The sequence below is a fragment of the Tachypleus tridentatus genome, chromosome 7 (genome assembly GCF_004210375.1).
Source record: "Tachypleus tridentatus isolate NWPU-2018 chromosome 7, ASM421037v1, whole genome shotgun sequence".
Taxonomy (NCBI): Eukaryota; Metazoa; Arthropoda; class Merostomata; order Xiphosura; family Limulidae; genus Tachypleus; species Tachypleus tridentatus.
In genome coordinates, this window is record NC_134831.1 from 179,926,458 (window position 1) to 179,947,005 (window position 20,548).

Below are 20,548 nucleotides of genomic sequence, written 5' to 3' on the forward strand. Positions count from 1 at the left end.
TAACTGTCTTCACCAAGACTTGTCAGAGGTATCGACACTGCTGGTCGTATAAAATAAAACAACGATCTAACATCTGATTGATTTAACTCTAGAGTTCTGCACACTAAGAAACGTAGAAAATCGATAGAATTGTGTGTGTGTGTGTGTGTGTGTGTGAAATCACATAAAGGGGTGGAGAGAATGTATTTAAAAATATTTATGTGCCACTTAAAACTGAACTTATTTAGAAGAAAACAAGAGAGAAGTGGGGTCGCGGTCTACTTTTTATTTTGAAGTATGAGCTATCGGCGGTTCTAGAAAATTTTTAGCGGCGTTTTTTTCTTTCAATTTCTACTTTCATTTCAATTTACAAACGATCCCTATCATTGATTTTTTTTTTAATTATTTCTCCTCACCCTTCTGGGAGATTTCTACAATAACGCTATTATGTTTCGTGGCGCTTTTCATCTACTGTATACATCCGCGCTACGTAAGCGAGTCAGTCCCCATTGCCTACAACAAAATACCGCTTGTGCTTTGAGACCTTTAAGCAAATATTCTTCGAGCGTACGAAACACGCTTTAACGGAAACGTGTTTACTCAGTCACCGAGTCAAGAATTGGGTCGTTTCGAAATGTTACGTAAACAATCTGGCCTTTAACGTTGTGTTAAACAAGGTGGCATTAAAGATTACAGAATTACATAATCAGTAATAACTTTGTTTGCATGAAATAACTGGAACGTTAACAAGTTTCGTTAGGTTTAGAAAGTTGAGAGAAAAGATTCAAATATCGCCATTAGAAAGTTAAACTGACTCTTCCCTTCTCTCCTTCAACGTTGTTTTGTGCACGAGTCTGTAGAACATTTAAAAACTGTTTATTAACATAATGTAAACTTCGGTCGTTTCACAGAGGTTAGCGATCATATTTTTCTTCCGTTTCCTTTGCTCCACCCCCACCCTCCCTACATCTAAGTCCATTTTTTAGTACTGTGTGTGCCTCCGTCTCTCTTTCTATTCCCACCTTACCGTATCAGATCAAAAAGAAGATTGGAGACTCTTGCGAAAATATGCTTTGAAGTTTCCAGGCAACAGTGACGTACTCAACGTGGCTAGCCCCATGTGTTACACACATCCTGCTGACACAGCTAGCCCTCTGTGTTACGTACATCCTGCTGACACAGCTAGTCCTGTGTAGTTACACACATCCTGCTGACACAGCTAGTCCTCTGTGTTACGTACATCCTGCTGACACAGCTAATCCCGTGTGTTACACACATCCAATTACCACCAACTGATATTATGAGTGTACTAGACCAGCAATGATAATACAGTACAACTGATGTCATTCACCCAGTTTTACAATTAAGCCTAAAGGTGGAGTTGGGGTGAGACCCCTGGAGAACAAACACATAAAATATAAGGCTAAAGTATCTGTTATAACTATGAATAAAATGAAAACATAATAAACATGTAAACAGTCGTTTTTTATTCTCAAGCTTTCAGCATATCCACCATCAACTGTTGGATAAAAACTTACTTGTTTCTTCCGTGATTGTCGTTTATCAGTACAGAAAAATATAATTTCTGTTTTCTCTTTTTAGTCCAAACTACTTCAACGCCTTTATAAAATACAGTCGGAAACAAATAACGTCGCAGATTCGCAGACTATATTTAATTTCAGGTCTGCTTGTTGTGTTTGCGGGCCGAACACGACTTAGTAGTTATCTTATCTGCTATGAATCAGAGGTTTGAGTCCTGTTACCGCCAAAACAAAATCGTGGGCACTCCGCGCTTTGAGGTTTTGCGTATGTTATAAGAGTAACAATCAAATCCACTGTTCGGTTTGATAAAAAGGTAAACCACGAGCTGGCACGAATCCTGTTGATTAGCTACCCTCACTACAACCTATCAGTTCGAAATTAGGGCACAGATAGCCATTGTGGAGCTTTGCCCTAAATCTCAGAAACAAAGGTAATTTTATTTGCCTCCACACACATTTTTCGTCTTTTCTACATTGTGTTACCCCAACAGCTACAATATTAACATGGAAAAGTGTATTTGTTAAATACTTGTTTCTTTTCCTTTCGTTAACTAATGGGCTAATGTTACATGGGTCCATACGGTGATGATGGAGCTTCATGCAGTTTCTGAATGTTTCTATATAGAAGATGCAATAGCTTTTGTTTATCTTGTAACAAAAAAAACATTGTTGTAGCGAAATAAATTTTAAAGATGGGTTCTCATTTCCATAACAACTCTCCGTTTCCTCAAACCCCTGGTGGCTAGAAGCCGAATGATTTGTCTTGTCAGTGTGATGGTCTGCTAGGCTAAACAATAGACCTTGGTTGGCTCAATTTGTTACTCGTGTTTATTTCTCTCCCATTTGTTACTGAACTTTTCCCTTTTGCGCAACCGTACATTCTTATCAATAGTTATTGTCTTAACTTCTTCTATAATCTGTAGTCTCTCTCAGCTTGAATGTTCATATCCTGCGAGTTACATAATTTGTTCCCAAGTCTACCGAGCGTGGCGTTCTTCGTGGTGAGGGGGCGTTTGTAACAACAATGTATACGGTTACTTAGGAACTAATGTTTTGTGTGTGTATATGTGAATTTGCGCATATAAATACATGTATATATGTGAAATTGCGCATATAAATACATGTATAGAGAGGAATATACAATCCTTTCCGCTAGGCTTACTTTGCGTATTCTGAATGCCAAAAATATAGGTGAGTTTTAGGTGCATTTGTAATATAGGAATGAAATTGTCTAACTCGTTTTGTACGCAAACGAAACTCGCGCAGGCACACACACACGCACACGGGTACACGTTAAGCAGGGACAATGTAAGAACCAGTGGAGTATGAAGACCCACGCTCATTTCTAAACATGATAAATTTCCTGAAATTTGGTGAACACTTGTGAAACACCTACGTCACCTTCGTTGTTTGTTCGTTTGTTTTCTTTTCTAGAAAACTGCATCAATGATGAATATCAAACCAACACGAATACGAATCCACTGTCCAACAATAGATGAATATTAAACCAACACGAATAAAAATGCACTGTCCAACAATATATGAAGATTAAATCAACATGAATAAGAATCCACTGTCCAATAATAGATGAATATTAAACCAAAATGAATAAGAATCTACTGTCCAATAATAGATTAATATTAAACCAACAGGAATAAGAATCTACTGTCCAACAATAGATGAATATTAAACCAACATGAATAAGAATTCACTGTCCAACAATAGATGAATATTAAACCAACAGGAATAAGAATCTACTGTCCAACAATAGATGAATATTAAACCAACATGAATAAGAATCCACTGTCCAACAATAGATGAATATCAAACCAACACCAATAAGAATGCACTGTCCAACAATAGATGAATATCAAACCAACACGAATAAGAATCCACTGTCCAACAATAGATGAATATTAAACCAACACGAATAAGAATCTACTGTCCAACAATAGATGAATATCAAACCAACACGAATAAGAATCCACTGTCCAACAATAGATGAATATTAAACCAACACGAATAAGAATCTACTGTCAAACAATAGATGAATATTAAGCGAACACGAATAAGAAGCCACTGTCCAACAACAGGTGAATATCAAATCAATACGTGTGTGGAATCTGACCTCGGATGCAAGCGTTGTAAACCATGTTTTGACCATGGGGGTGTAAAGTCTTATTATGCACTTTAGGCATGGGAACGTTGCCCTACATGTTTAATATAAATCCCCGAAATACACGTTTTGATGGTTCTAAATTTTGCGGACCTGCAATGGTCCGTCATGAATACTTTGCTCGTCCACAGATTGTCACGAAGATAAATAAATTAAAACTAATATAATATTCGTATGCAAGTCGTAATGAATTTTCGTTAAACTTTCATTTTAATATAGTCCCCAACAGTTTAGGGAGGCAGCGATTCGGTCCCTGGTATCTAAAGGTTAAGAAATAGTGTTTTATATACCTATTTCTGCCCTTTATCATGCTGGTACTTTTAGACTGTTTTAGCAGCAGGCTTGAGTGACCAATGGCAACATTTGATACATAACTGATAACGTTACGAGAAGGAAAAATACTAATATCTGCATTTATCATGTCATCAATTTCTTTGAGGGATAGCAAAATGGAAGATTAACAAAATGACACGCTTACTTACCATTTAACATGCGGGTCGAAGGTTCGAATCTCCATCCCACCAAACACGCCTTTTCAGCCATGGGGGCATCATAATTTGACGGTCAATCCCCTATTCTTTGGTAATATGTAGTCCAAGAGTTGGCGGTGGGTGGTGATGACTATCTGCCTTCTCTCTAGTCTTGCACTGCTAAGTTAGGAACGGCCAGTGCAGATAGCCCTCGTGTAGTTTTGCGCTACATTCGAAAACAACCAAACAAAACTGTTTACCTTTTGTTGTTCCCGGGTTCTTCCGGAGAGAGAGATAGTGTACGAACTTAACAACGCTAAAATCCGGGGTTCTATTCCACTCGGTGGACTGAGTGCAAATAGCTAATTGTGTAGCTTTACACACACGCACGCACACACACAAAACCAGCAAAGATATATTCCTGAGTATAAAATAAAAAGTTAGACGACACGAAGTGAAATCAGGCTCGGCATAGCCAGGTGGTTAAGGTGCTCGACTCGTAATTCTAGGGTCGCGGATTCGAGTCACCGTCACACCAAATATGCTTGCCCCTTTTAGCCTTAGGTTCGTTATAATATTACGGTCAATTCCACTATTTGGTGGTAAAAGAGTAGCCCAAGAGTTGGCAGTGGGTGGTGATGACTAGCTGCCTTCCCTCTAGTCTTACACTGCTAGATTAGGGACGGCTAGCGCAGATAGCCCTCGAGTAGCTTTGCGCGAAATTCAAAACAAACCAAACTTACACAACTAAATTAGGGAGAGCTAGCGCAGATGGCCCTTATGTAGCTTCACGCGAAATTCAGAAAATTAACCAAACTGAAGTGAAATCAGTTATTTTCATTGACACTGTGGAAGTGTGTACTTTTGATATCATTTGACAAAATGTGTTATAATTTAATTTTATATGCTTAATTGTTTTTCTTTTCAAGTACCAAGTTCTGTTTGTTTCTTTTCAGAGACTGCAGAGTGGTCAGAGACCCTCAGACACTGAAGTCTAAAGGATACGGATTTGTCTCATTCGTTAAAAAAGCGGTAAGAACATTTTTAGTCATTTAATATGTGCGTTAGTAACTGAAGTATCCATGTTGTGTAATATCCTTACTAGTTCGTGTATCTTATAGTGGTAATATGATATGCTCGTCAGGGTGTATGGTATCTCTTCATTTGAGGATCGTGTGCTTGGGATGTTGAAATCTCGTGCAATTTCCCGGAAATGGCTTTCTGTTTTAAACATTTACACTCGGTTTTTCTACCATTTAGTTGTTATTCGTATGAAAATTTACAGTTTCTAATTACCACTTCGTATGTTCCCAGTGACACAGCGGCATGTTTGCCGACTCACGTCGCGAAAAACCGGATTTCGATACCCGTGGTGGGCAGAGCACAGATAGCCCATTGTTTAGCTTTGTGCTTAATTCTAAAGCGAAACAAGACCGTTTCATATGAAAAAGAGTCTAGTATTGTCCCACATAATGGAAACACCGGCGTGTTTTTATTATTATTATTTTACAGAGATGGCTTGTAAAATATCGTGCTGACTGGATGTTTAAAAGCAATCCAAGTCATTTAAAAATTTTAACAAAACAATGAATTCACTGGGACAAACGAACATTACGGTTTTTAGTTCTACAGGGTGTTCTGAAAGTTACTGTGCAGTTTTGAAAGCAGAAATAATAGCATTCATTCGGTCTATATCAACCCAGCAACTGATAGCGATGTTTAGAAACAAAATAAGAAGGATCCAGGCCTGTATTGATGCCAACGGGGGTCACTTTCAACATTTTTTGTAATTGTCATTCATATTTACCTCCTGTATTCTATATTGAAACATGTCTGTTAGTAAATATATAAGTGCGCAGTGACTTTCCGAACACCCTGTACAATGCAACATTATAATAGCGCCTGAACCATTACTGTCTGTGGTCTCTCAGCTGACTTCACGAGTTCTGGTATTAAGCGATATTTCTCATCGGCACTGAATGTAGCGTTTAGAATGTGGTCAACATATCGCTATTTATTATTATGTACTTTCACCCTTCAGGTTCTTAGAACCGTGAGAGGAAAATTACATGATAGTGTAGAAAGATCTTATCTTGTTTTACTCTTAATTTTGAAGCTGTCGGTGTTATGGCCAAACCATTCTTGTGATATATGAAAGAGTTCATCTGAGATCGCGAGTCAGCCCGATATACAACGTGCATAGAAAATTACCCATCATAAACAGAAGTGCAAATCTGACGAGTGTGTGTGTGTGCGAAACAAGCAAACATTAACCGATATCTCTTTCGCTTCTCTGAAAATAGGTGTACGTGCTTTATAAAATGGTGGAAATCGTTGGATGGAAGAAGGCACTTATTAAACAATTATTAAGTCACACTCTCGTACCTAGAGCGTACAAGGAAAGGAAATGACATCATTGTTGCAGAGGAATATAGGGTGGAAGTAATTGTTTTGGTCAGTTTCAACTTATTTGACGCCGAGAAAACTTTATAATACAACACTATTTTGGATGAAATTAGAATTAGATAATTTCTAGACTGAATAGCTGAGCACTTCGTGAATCAGTTATTATTGTCTTGAGTGCTTGTTTGTTTTTAATTCGTGTCATTTCTTGTTGATGTTTAGAAATAAAAGTGTGAAGTTCTGTTTGAAAAATTGGGATATTTTTGAACATTTTGATTGTTGTTTATAATTAAGTGTGAAGCTACATATGCAATGGGCTATCTGTACTCTGCCCACGACGGGTATTGAAAGTTCGCAGGACATTTTTCATTGTACGCCATTGTTCTTGACATAAAATTCTCTCGAAGCCGACGTCATAATATATGTATTGTTTCATGTCACATGGCTAGGTGTAGCCTACCAGTTAGCGTGTTCTACCGTAAGACGTAAGGTACTTTAAGGATTATATGTATTGTTTCATGTCACATGGCTAGGTGTAGCCTACCAGTTAGCGTGTTCAACTGTGAAACGTAAGGTACTTTAGGGATGTGAGTGACAGTCGAGTGTCACTATTAGACTAGACAGGAGTAGCCCAAGAGTTGGCGGTGGGTGCTGTTCACTAATTGACTTTACTCGATAATCTCAAAATTGAGGACGCCAATGCGCAGATAGTCCTTGCGCAGGTTCGTTTGAATGCCTGAAACAAACCGATGTAATATTGATGGTGGTGATTACGCCACCACCACCATCAAAGGTGTTTCCACCCCTGTATTTGTGTTCGTCAGCAAGATTTCTCGTAAACGGCTAAATGGATTTGGGTGAAAGCTGATATACATTTGGATTATGACCTAACCCAGAAGCGATTAGTTTGGGAAGGCGAGTGTTAAAGGTCAGGGTCACCAAAATCTAACTGTTATTATGGGAACAGTTTTTGCTCTGTTTCAAAAACGACAGAATTTTGTTGGAACTTGGTGGTGTTCCATAAAATATTATACGTCATTGTGATTTTCTGAGGGCCACATACGATCAACGCCACGTGGCGGATGCGTGTGCCGTACTGAATGTCCCTCTAGTTATAAAAAACGTTTGTAAGTAATAAGTTTACCAATGTATATACAGTGTAACGTAAATAAAATTTTAGTTCCTGAAAATTGTGAGGGTAGTGTGCCTTCAAGGTATAGGAACTGGAACAACCTCAACAGAAATTCTTTTTTCGTACTCTCAGAAAACGGTGTTTAAAACATCCGGCATGGCCAGGTGGGTTAAGGCGTGCGACTCGTAATCTAAGGGTCGCAGGTTCGCATTCCCGTCGCACCAAACATGCTCGCCCTTTCAGCCGTGGGGGCGTTATAATGTGACGGTCAATCCCACTATTCGTTGGTAAAAGAGTAGCCCAAGAGTTGGCGGTGGGTGGTGGTGACTAGCTGCCTTCCCTCTAGTCTTACCCTTCTAAATTAGGGACGGTTAGCACAGATAGACCTCGAGTAGCTTTGCGCGAAATTCAAAAACAAACATTCTGTTTCTGACACGCTATTATTATAACAGGACTGGCATGGTCTTATGTTTAGGGCCCTTGACTCGCCATCTTCGGGTCGAGAGATCGAAAGGTGTCGTATAATACGCTTGCGTGTCAGCCATGATATGACGGTTAATCCTGCTATTAGTAGGTAAAGAGTAGCCCAAGAGTTGACGGTGGTGCTTTCCCGACTAGCGCATATAACTTTCGAGTATTTTTTGCGCGAAGTTCAACAAACAACTTTTATAATAATCACTGGTTGCAATATAACTCGTTAAATGTTAGTTCTAGATGGTGTAGTGAAACCATGATTAGGCTGTTGTAAGCTGGAAAACGAGCCATTCAAAAGTGGTGTTATATCTAGAATTAGAAAACCTCTGTTAACTGATATAAAAATGGAACATACTGTAATATATTGAAATAACTGAACACGTATTTTACAGAAAGCCGCTTTTAATATGATATGAAAAAAAATGTACATGCTACGCTATGTAAAACATCTTTTTAATCTTATATTTTGTAGCTTTAGGTCACGTGGAGCCGTCCGTTTTTTTCAGTTTCGTTTTTCCTGTTTCATTTGTTCACTGAACGTTACTATGTAAAGCAATAAATTACTTAATCTTAGTGTTATTAAATACAGCATTTGTTTATGTAATTTGAACGAAAGCTAGTCACGGTCATGCTTTCAAGTGTCCTCGCGTTTTTTTCTTTCAAACTTTTAATTTTTCGTCACGACAGTAAAGTGGAAGGTATTTAGTTTCTGAATAATGTGACGGTAAATCTTGGAGGTAATGGTATTATGAAAACAAAAGAAAAGTCTGACTTAATACAGAAAGTCTGAATTGTAAAACTGGCACAACAAATTTAGTGATATTAATAAATGAATAACCTGGTTATTATACCTGTTTTTTTGTCGTGTTTTGACTGTATAATATTGATACTGAATAGTCAAGGAAAACAAAATAAAATCCAGACCTCTGATTAAATCCCCAGGGAATCTTTTCGAATGATTTTTGTTTACAACAAATTATATATATATATATATATAGGCCCGCCATGGCCAGGTGGGTTAAGGCGTTCGACTCGTAATCTGAGGGTCACGGGTTCGAATTCCCGTCGCACCAAACATGCTCGCTCTTTCAGCCGTGGGGGCGTTATAATGTGACGGTCAATCCCCACTATTCGTTGGTAAAATAATAGCCCAAGAGTTAGCGGTGGATGGTGACAGTTAGCGCAGATAGCCTTTGTGTAGCTTTGTGCGAAATTCTAAAAACATACAATATATATCGAATGTTTGACGAGAGGTGGTAGATGTGAAGGAACTGAGTTTAATATGGATATATATATAGACACACCTACTTGTAACCCATCTAATATCCAGTCTCTGTACTAACGTCGTATTTATTAAACTTTTTTTAAGGTAAATCAAAAAATGTTTATAGCAATAGTTCGGCGAGAATAGTTTAATCTCTAATGACGTCATAACAAAATGACGTCATGTAGAAATTTACCGCAAAACTTCCATAGTTTATTAAATTTTTTGGGAAAGTTTCCATGCCGTTTGAGTTTCCTTCGTGTTTTGTTTTTTTGTTGTTTTTTTTTCTCTCGAGAGGTTCGGCTATCTAGAACGTTCTCTAATGCAGATGCTGTTTATTAAGCTATAGGATATTAAAAGAAATGCCCATTAGACTTCAGAATTTTGTTTCTCTACTTTCAAATTTCTACGCATAATTTCGTTCAAAAACCACATTTCTTTTTAAATTTATCTACGTCCAGGACGCCGAGGTAGCCATTTCCCAGATGAACGGCCAGTGGTTGGGAAGTCGAGCCATCCGTACGAACTGGGCCACCCGCAAAGTGTCCGCCAATCGAAACCAGAACGATGGTGAGTTTGTTTGCCAGCAAACTATTCCCACGTTTGGTTAATATTTATTAAAATGATTTGTGAGTTACGTTTATACAGTGTCGTCACTGAAAACAAACACGATTTTTGTGTTCAGTTGATCATTAGTTTATTTTTAATTATATTTATACAGTGTCGTCACTGAAAACAAACACGATTTTTGTGTTCAGTTGATCATTAGTTTATTTTTAATTATATTTATACAGTGTCGTCACTGAAAACAAACACGATTTTAATGTTTGGCTATTACACAATTTTTACTTACTACTTCAATTAGCGTAGTAGCACGCATATATCACATTGTGGAAGTTTCATTCGAGTTTAGTCTAAGCTATGAGGCGCTCTCATTATTATACTTCGGGTCTAGTGGTAGAGAATCTATAGTATATTACACCATGTAAGGTAATATAAACGTGAACTACAATATGTGAGACTCTAGTGGATCATAAATGTGGTATGTTCTAGTTTTTCAATCAGAGCGTGAACAGGGGCACGGCAATTCTCATGGTGAAATAAATCAGTGCATTTAACTTTTCTATGTTCACGGAATGTTTTGTGTGTGTACAGGGATTACTTGTTCGTGTTACAGATTGTTGTGTGATGGAGATTACTGTGTTTCTGTTCCTGTCACAGTGTTGTATGACTGAGATTACTGTGTTTCTGTTCCTGTCACAGTGTTGTATGACTCAGATTACTGTGTTTCTGTTCCTGTCACAGAGTGTTGTATGACTGAGATTACTGTGTTTATATTCGTGTTATAGAGTGTTGTATGATGGAGATTACTGTGTTTCTGTTCGTGTTACAGAGTGTTGTGTAATAGAGGTTACTGTGTTTTTGTTCGTGTTACAGAGTGTTGTGTAATAGAGGTTACTGTGTTTTTGTTCATGTTACAGAATGTTATATGATAGAAGTTACTGTGTTTCTGTTCGTGTTACAGTGTTGTGTGATAAAGGTTGCTGTGTTTCTGTTCGTGTTGCAGAGTGTTGTGTGATAAAGGTTACTGTGTTTCTGTTCGTGTTACAGAGTGTTGTGTGATAAAGGTTACTGTGTTTTGTTCATGTTACAAGTGTTGTGGGATGGAGATTACTGTGTTTCTCTTCATGTTAGTGTGTTATGTGAGAGAGGTTACTGTGTTTTGTTCATGTTACAAGTGTTGTGTGATGGAGGTTACTGTGTTTTGTTAATGTTACAAGTGTTGTGTGATGGAGATTACTGTGTTTCTCTTCATGTTACAGTGTGTTGTGTGAGAGAGGTTACTGTGTTTCTCTTCGTTTTACAGTGTTGTATGATAGAGATTACTGTGTTTTGTGCGTGTTACAGTGTTGTGTGTACAGATAATACCGTGTTTTTCTGTACGTGTTACAAAGTGTTGTGTGATAAAGGGTGATGTCAAGAAAACCCACTTGTAGAAAAAATATGTTCGACCTTCGAAACGTTGTTCGCTCCTCTACGTAAAACATTTTTCTGAACCCAAACGAGCTGTTTTTACATGTAAAAATTGATGTGTTTCTCCTCATGTTAGAGAGTCTTATCAGTTCCGGGCTACTCTGTTGTGTGTCAATAAATATTTTTGCGTTTCGTAGCGTCGGAATCTCAGGCGTAACGTACGTTACGGTTCCCGACATGAATAATTTATGTAACGGCGATTTCGAAACTGCTTTTAGCGTTCCCCATTTATCAGCGACTTATGACACTTACCTCTTATAATGGACCTTTACTAGCATTCCCCATTTATCAACGACTTCTGATGCTCTGCTGTGTGACATTAAACCAAGGTATCTGTTAACCTCCAAAATAATAGAAGTGCACTTGGTGATGTCCATGGGAAGAGAAAGACACCTGGCTATGTTCAAACTCCTTACACAGTTTATAATATCACTAAGCCGTACTATGTGATGACATCAGCCTTCTTATTCTGGTACTTAATTAATTGTCACATTATATCAGAATAGTGCCAAAATTCTGTACGGTATTCTTTGATGACACGTGTTTTTACCTTCAAGTGATAAACAGTCATGACGAGACTTTCTTAACATTTAGTCACACTTTATGAGATCGAGTTTATATCCTGATACCAGTGACTATGATTACCTCCTAATTTCCTGTTCGATAGGACATGGTTGGAGGGTATTATCGCTCAGTCAATTCTGAACGGTGCATGAAGAAGTTGTTTAATCTGAGGGGGGACGCGAATATGAAATCCAGTGGAGTACATTCTCACACTTTTAGTTGTGGTAGTTTTGTAACGTTATGGTCAGTACCAACATTTCTTTGTATAGAGTAACCCATAACATTATAACGCCCTCACAGTTCCTGTGGTCTAAAGTTTGAATTTGAGGACGACGCCTGATAGTCTTAATAGTTCTGCCACAGGCAAACATAATAGACCAAGTTACCAATAGGATAAGAAAGAACACTCTTTGACAGTATTAATAACAATTGTAAGATCCATTTGAGTTACTCCATTAATGTAATGGCTGAACTCGAAGCTCTGACCTTCTGGCATTGAACGTGTCAGTTTATATTACTGAGGTGTTCACGTTGTTTGAACAATCGAGTCAAAGATAAACGTTCCAGTGGCGGTAGATAGCTCAAAACGTTTCATAATACAACAGAGAAGATTAGGTTGGTAATGGTGTCTCTTTAGTAAAGTGCTGAAAACTGTACCGTGATGTACTTTATCTTGCAAATAAGAGTTTCCATTAGAATGAGAGTAGCATCTCAGTCGATAAACCTAATATATACTGATCTTAGTTAAGCAACTAGAGTGCTCCTGTTATGACGCTAGGGCTAACCACCTTAGGGATAAAACTGTTAGGTTAGCTCTATACTCTTTGTACTTGAGTATATATGGTTATATCATGCGGCAGCACACACCTGAGAAATGCCAGAGACAAAAGTTAACCCGGTTTTAATTAGTTAGTTATAAAATCTGTGGTGGTTAGGAAACTGTTAAGAACTTAAAATAATATTTTACTGACCAAGTTAAAATTGAAGAAAAATAAAAATACCTAAAACGCAACTTGGTCATTTTTCCCCCCCTGTTGGGTCAGTATTAATTTTTCGGATTTTAATCCGGGGGTCGAATTCCAGCAAAGTAAATATTTCGTGCAGGTTATTCTGTGACTTTCAGTTAAAACAAATCTTGTCAAAATGCGTATTTCCATAGCTACCGTTTCCACACCTGTTTACGTCATTAATTTTATCCTTTGCAATTAACTTACTTTTCCGTTTCTTTGATTTTTTTCTCGACTTGTCTTATTCGTTGCGTGTGCGTTTTTTGTGCATGTTTCTTTTTTGTTTTCCAGTTAAATACTTGTTGTTTTTTTTAACTTTTCTTGACACGTAAATTTAGTCTTATCGCTTATCGAGCTGTTTAATGAATTAATCCTAGCAACATGGCGTCCGTTAGCCAATCCCACATCTTTCCTTGGCTCACGTGACCGCGATTACTTTCCTTCTGGTAGTATGGTAAAATACAACTTAGACTTAAAGATCCTACAGAAGCCCCTTTTTATCCTACACTATGGGTTTTATTTATGTTTACCTTATGAAAAGGTAAGATACGTTAATGCCAAATTAATTAATTAACTACCCGAACGGAAAATTAATGCCAATGTTATTCCGTCTCTTGTTGCAATAGTATTTCTCATTTCACGAAACGTACGCTAAAAGAAATAGTTTTGGTTAGTTGTTATGTACTGTATTAATTTGGTTTGGTGTTACATCACATGTGTGAGTTGATTGAGCAGTGATACCACGAGTTAAATTGTGATTTCAGTAGAAAACTGTGATTGAACTCAACGTGCAAATATTTGACTCCGCACGTGCGATCCCTGTCACGTGAAGCAATTAGAAATGTTATTATAACGTAGAGGAATGCCTTGATTGGTTTCTAATTCTAGAAAGAAAGTCCTTCCAACAGTAACCAAACGTGTGGGTTTTTTTGATATTACCAATGAATTTATTTACAGAAAACCTTTGATAATTACACCACCAGACTAACATAACTTACAGTTACGTTATCATTTTTATAAGACTCTCCTGTTGTAATTATACCACTAAACTTAGATAAGTTTACTTGAGATTTATTGAAACATTGGCATATAAGTAGCAATATTTCAAAATGAATGTGAGTGAAGAATAAAAAACAAACAAGTTTATTAACAACAGTTGTGGCTTCAATCTTATTTAAAGAACAATTTTCTTGAAGTATGTGGATATAGAGACGTGTGACTTACCAACTCTGATTTAACAGCTTCAGTTTATTAATTACAAAAACCAGTACTTTATCCACAGGTAACTCTAAAATCCTTACATTTGATGAAGTCTACAACCAGTCAAGTCCAACAAATTGTACAGTTTACTGTGGTGGTATAAACCAAGGACTTTCCGGTAAGTTTTTATCTCTTGCATTGTTTAAAAGCTGTATTGTTGCATTTCACAGAAACTTTATTGTTATGTTGTTGCATTGTTCAAAGCTTGATGTGATATGGTGATTAATGTTGCTGACTTGCAGTCTGCAAGTAACGTGATCAAACCTGTCACAGAATAGGCTGAACTCTTTATTAGTGGGGTCATTTTAAACAGTGGTCAATCCCAGTATTTATTTGTAAACGAGTAGCCCACAAGTTGGCAGTGGGTGGTATTAAGTACCTGTCTTCTCTCTTAATCTATCACTTCAAAATTAGGGACAGGTAGACCTCATGTAGCTTTGCATGAAAACTCAACAAACAAACGTTGTTCTGAAACTATATTGTTAGAAATAAAGAAAATTTTTGTTTAACCAAATAAGTTTTGTCTTGTAGTTTCACACACAAACAGACATTGTGCAGAAACTATATTGTTAGAAATAAAAAAAAATGTTTAAACTGTTAAGTTTTATCTTGTAGTTTCACACACAAACAAACATTGTGCAGAAACTATATTGTTAGAAATAAAAAAAATTGTTTAAACTGTTAAGTTTTATCTTGTAGTTTCATACACAAACAGACATTGTTCAGAAATTATATTTTTAGAGATATAAAGAACAGTATTCATGATTGTTTATTATGTAAAAAACGTTTGAAGAAAATGTTATCTTTCTATAGATTTTTCTCTCAGTTAATTTTCTAATATATATCATGCAAAATTGATACAACATTAGACCTGGGAGGGTCATATTTCTTTTTCTCACTGTACAGGTCAACTCAGTGTCATTAAGCAAAATTTTCAGCTAATATTATTAAATAACATAATATTTAAGGACAACAAGAGACCTGTTGGTCCATCTTGGCTCTCTTGTCCTCTAAGCAAAACTAAAATTACTGTATCCACAACTTCTGAAGTCAACATATTCCATAAACCAACCACCCTATTTGAAAAATAAAATTGTCTTAGCTGAAAATAGCTTCTACTTTGCCTAAATATATATTTGTGTTCCTTCTTTTTATCATTCTCGCTGTTAAGTATGAAAAATGCTTCAACATTATAAATTCCTTTTACAAGCTTAAACACTTCAATCATATCTCCTCTAACTTTTCTTTTATAAGAGAAATCAATTAGAGTTTTCAACCTCCTCTCATATGAAAACCCTTCCATCCCAGGCACCACTTTAGTAACCCTTCTCTGAACCCTTTCCAACAATTCAATGTCTTTCCTAAGGTGAGGAGCCCAAGAGTGAACACAATATTCCAAGTATGGCCTTACCAGTAACCTATACAATGAAACTATAACCTCTTTAGACTTGTATTCAATATTTCTGTAGATATAACCTAAAATCATATTTTTCCTACCAGTAACAGCATCACACTGCTTACTTACTGTAAGATACAACTGCAAAAATAACTTGTGTTTTGAAATAGAATTATTTTACTGAAATGTAAATTTTTGTATTTTACCTATGAAATAGAATTATTTTACTGAAATGTAAATTTTTGTATTTTACCTATGCGTAGTCGTAGGTTAAGTTTACCACGTCTCTTTTTAAACAGATGAACTCATTCACAAGACTTTTATGACCTTTGGCCCTATACAAGAAATACGAGTCTTCAAGGATAAAGGTTATGCATTTATCAGGTATGTTTCCAATGAGTAAATTCATAAACATGATTTTAAGAAGTAATAATTTTTCAAATGGACCTTAGTTATCACCTATGTAGGGATGTTTGTGTGAGTTATGCCAAATTTTTGGCAACCAGGGAAAACGTTTGCCATACAGAAATAGAAAGTCTATTTTAGGATTTCATTGTTTCACTAACTAATACAATAAGTAAAAAATAACAATAATAGTAATTTAAAATGTTACTGTGTATTTCACAGTGTCTTAAATGAACAATGTTAAATTAATGTTGTTGAAGAAAAAAAATCCAAGGTAGAAATTGGTTTTGCACAAAAGAAGTTAGATTAGAAATCATTTTACATAACAACACCTTTGGTTGAATATCTAGCAAATGTTTTATTCATTTTAATGATAAGTTAAGTTGTAATAATGTTTATAAACAAATTGTCTAGAAAAGAAATATAGACTGAATTTTATTCAGAGACTAAGTAATAGAATGCATCCTAGTACGAACAGCAACTGAGCTGTAGTACCAACATGACAGTGGGATACACTGTCCATTAAATAGATTTTACATTAATTATAAAACCTTACATATAGAAATGGACTAGTTCAAAATAAATATAAGGTGTGGGACATCCATTATGTAATATTATTATTCATCATTTGCAGTTATTTCTCAGAAGGAAGTTGCTCCTAATTTAACAAAAACAGACTGCCAGAAGCAAACCTCTAGGATTTATTAGTAAAACTCAAGAAAGAAAATTGTCTTTTATCTTCCTAAAGTTAATAGTATAATATATTGTTTTTTTTATTTCCAGATGTTCCAGTTTCTGATGATTGTTTTGTATTGTGAAATTATTGTGTGAATTCTTTTATATTATTTACAACATTTATCAGTTTTGTAACTTTGTAATAAGGTTCTGGGTGTCTGCTACATTTTTACATTAAAAAAAACGTTGAATGTTACACTGGTCTTCCTCATTTCTTTAATTTTAATCTTTTTATCTTTATAAAGAGATACTGTGAAAGTGCAGAGATTGTGTCGCTGTTCTAATGTTAGTGTTAAAGCAATTATTTCCTTATAAATAGACATTATAGATTGTAGGTCTGAGTTCCACAAAACAAATAATTTTATGAATAGAGTGTGAAAAAATATTTATGATTTTTAAGTAATTTTGTAAACACAAAAACATTGTCCAGGTAAAATGTGTGGGGAAAATAATTAGTATGATTTTATAATAGCATTCATCAGTTTTTTACCACACGTTTTTTTTGTCTTAGATTCGCTACTAAAGAAGCAGCAACACATGCCATTGTCGGAACTCATAATTCTGAGATAAATGGTCAGATTGTCAAGTGTTCATGGGGGAAGGAATCCTCAGATCCATCTAATCAGCAGCAGGCTCAGGTATTAAAAAAACAATTCTAGTGAGAAAAATATATCACAAATGATATTCCCAAAGGACATTGTAAAATGTGACATTCACTAATCGCAAGGACATTGTAAAGTGTGACATTCACTAATCACAAGGACATTGTAAAGTGGTAAACTTATGAAAACTAAATAATGTTATTGACTTCAAGGAACTTAAATCTTAATAGTTTCTTTCACTGTATCTTGTCAGGCATCTAATAAAGAATTGTTTCAGCATAATAGAATGAAATATATTATTTTTCAAGCCTTCATTAAGTTCAATTGTTAACTGTGTCTTGTAGCTTTTTTTTTATTGTCAACAGTAAATTAGGTCAAGTTATTTCATGTGTTGAGGTCTAAGGTTAAAAAATTCAGCCTTCTTTTTTTGGGGGGAGGTCATTATATACACCAGATGTCACCATAAAAGGGAAAGAGCCAGTCAGTAAACTGTTTATTTTTGTATGGAGTAATTATTTAGTTGTTGAGGTAAGAATATTTCAGAGACAATGAGTTAATGCTAGTTAATATGGATATTAGAGAACTAAATTTGGTGTGTTTTCCTTTCAGTCAATGTTAAATGTTAGTTCTTGACTGCTATCGGAGAGAAATAAAGCCAGGTACGTAATTTAGGTAAACAAAAATATTGTCAGTTATTAAACAAGTCCAGTTTCAGCAGTATGTCATAAGAATTTGTTTTATTTTTATTTTTACAGAACATGACAGCATCCTACACTTACCCTTACCAGCAGCTGGGGTACTGGTACCCTCAGGGCTTTCCCCCAGTGCAGGGCCAGTTTATGCAGGGGATGCAGTATCCATATGGACAGTACTATGGCCAAGGATTTGGGTAAGTGTAATTTTAGGATCTGATTGATTATTATTTCTTAATAATATCTTAAACATTTGGTGAATAATGTGTATAACACACACACACAAATGTGAGAAATAGGTGAAAAGTGTTGTTTCAAGTGAAACATTAACATGTGCTCACTACTGTTTTGTAAAATAATCACCTTTATTTTGTTTCTCATGTTTAGGTATGGTAAAAAAACTTTATTTAAGTTCAGGACTTGAGTTGAATGGGAGTGAACCACAATACCATTTTTATTGTAAGAAACTGTAGTGAAAACACTGCTGTTGCTAGACATTTTTATGAAAACCCTCCTGTTGTAGTATGACCAAGGACAAACATAAATTACTAATTCTTTTATCCAGGCTTGCTTCATTGTAGACCTATTTTGCAACTTGTCATTCTTCTTAGAGGATAAACATAGGAGAAACAGAACACTTGAAGTGTCTTTCATGTATTTATGAGCTTGTTTTGAACATTACATCAACTTGTAGGAACAACCCGAAATGGGGGAACAAGTCCCAAAGAAGAGACAATAAACAAGTAGTATCAACCAGCAATCATTATATATCCACATTTAAGTCAACAAAGCATTCTGGGAAGGTTCTCTTTAACTGATACTTCAAGATATTCCTTCTTCACATTTTTCATGTTATCACAAAGCTCATGGAACCCTCTTATCTTTTAGTAGAACAGTAAATGCTGCATTTATTAAGCCTTTCTAAACGGATGTACCATTTGATACAGGTACCACAGCTTCCGAGTTCTATCTCAGGTTTGCTCCGACGTCTTATTTTTTGTGTCTGAGTCATTAATTTTAACAGTTAGTAGCAGGTTATTTACTGTCTTCTGTTTTGTTGAAATGTCATTTTATAGAATGCTTATATGAGTTTTATTTTTAAATTCACTTAGTTTTGTTTCTAATTTTATATAATAAATATAGGAATGAATCAAAATTTATTACATAAGACAGTGAACACATATTTTGTACAAAACATATCAAAACTTCCAATTGATAGTCCGAGTTGTAACTGTAGTTATTAAAACGTGTTGTAGAGGTTGTCTTTCTATATTAGTTTCTTTTACAACTTTTAAAATACAACTCAAGGTACTCACTTTCCTTGGGTTACTCCTGTATTAGTGTTTCTCTGTGTAGATTTCTTTAGTGGACAAAAAGTGAAATTTGAAAGTTTAGGAGTTAAAACAGAAATAAAAATGTTCTTGTGTATATGATTAATAAACTAAAGTTTAACATTCTAAAAAGAAAAGAAGTAAACTGTAGTTTTCCACCTGTATGGTAACTTATTGCAGAATCATTTTTTAATAGGATGGGTGTTCAGATGGCATCGTGGCAAGGAATCCCGGGACAACCACACATGGCCGCGGCTGCCGCAGCTGCAGCTCAGAGCCCAATTGGACAACAACCTGGAGTTATAGGTGCCTATCCCTTGCAACAATACCAGGCGCAGTAAGCATCATGACGTCACCTGTCTTACAACCCTTTCACCTCCAATCAGATGGCTTTCGGGATGGATTTTGCAATCAGAATGTATTCTTTTTCCTCTACTAGTACCTGGCTGGCTTTTCATGATTATAACTGGTCAGTTGAATACCAGCCAGGTTTGTCTGGCAGAGGTGCTTCGTTGATTGGATGACAATTCCCTGGTTCTTCTATGGCTCGTCTGTACTCCTTGTCCTTGGAAGAAGAATATCTGGAGAGAAGCTGTGGTGTTGGACTGGATCTAAATATTGGGTCTAAATATTTGGCATTTGGCTGGAAACTGACTTGTTTAAATAGAATACCTGATTTTTTTTTGATTTTTTTTTTAGGCTACATTTAGGTGTTGTAGATTAGTAGAACTTTCCAGCCCAAAGCCTTCCAGTCACCATATCATCTCTCCTTAATTAAAAGAGTTATCCTGTAACATTAGTGTGAGTAAATGGCAAGGTAAATTGTGTATAAATAAATAAATACAAATATATATATATATATAAGATAATTTCAGAGTTGTGAAGTTTCAAATGCAAGGTATATGTTAATTATCTGTAAATAGTATTGGTAATAGTAACAAATGTTGCCTTGCCTTAATTCATTAGCTTGGCCTCTCTGTAGTTCCATACACTTTCAAGTAGAAAACAGTAACTCCTAACAATGGTTTCTTGGGTTTTGTTTTCCAGTAGATACAGTCTAGGAATCAGAATATATCTTTGTCT

General features: G+C 35.8%; 1 protein-coding gene across 8 annotated transcripts in view; it reads left to right on the forward strand.

Moving 5' to 3' along the window:
• Window positions 1-20,318, forward strand: part of LOC143257380 (cytotoxic granule associated RNA binding protein TIA1-like) — a 248,021-nt gene extending 227,703 nt beyond the window's left edge. For all 8 annotated transcript variants that reach the window (XM_076515962.1, XM_076515960.1, XM_076515959.1 and 5 more), the window contains 7 exons: window positions 5,123-5,198; window positions 9,901-10,009; window positions 14,327-14,422; window positions 16,000-16,084; window positions 17,352-17,478; window positions 18,198-18,331; window positions 19,662-20,318. In XM_076515962.1, coding sequence (XP_076372077.1) covers window positions 5,123-5,198; window positions 9,901-10,009; window positions 14,327-14,422; window positions 16,000-16,084; window positions 17,352-17,478; window positions 18,198-18,331; window positions 19,662-19,806 — 772 coding nt within the window. In that variant the 3' untranslated portion in view covers window positions 19,807-20,318. The remainder of the gene's footprint in view (window positions 1-5,122; window positions 5,199-9,900; window positions 10,010-14,326; window positions 14,423-15,999; window positions 16,085-17,351; window positions 17,479-18,197; window positions 18,332-19,661) is intronic.
• The last annotated feature ends 230 nt before the right edge of the window (window positions 20,319-20,548 follow it).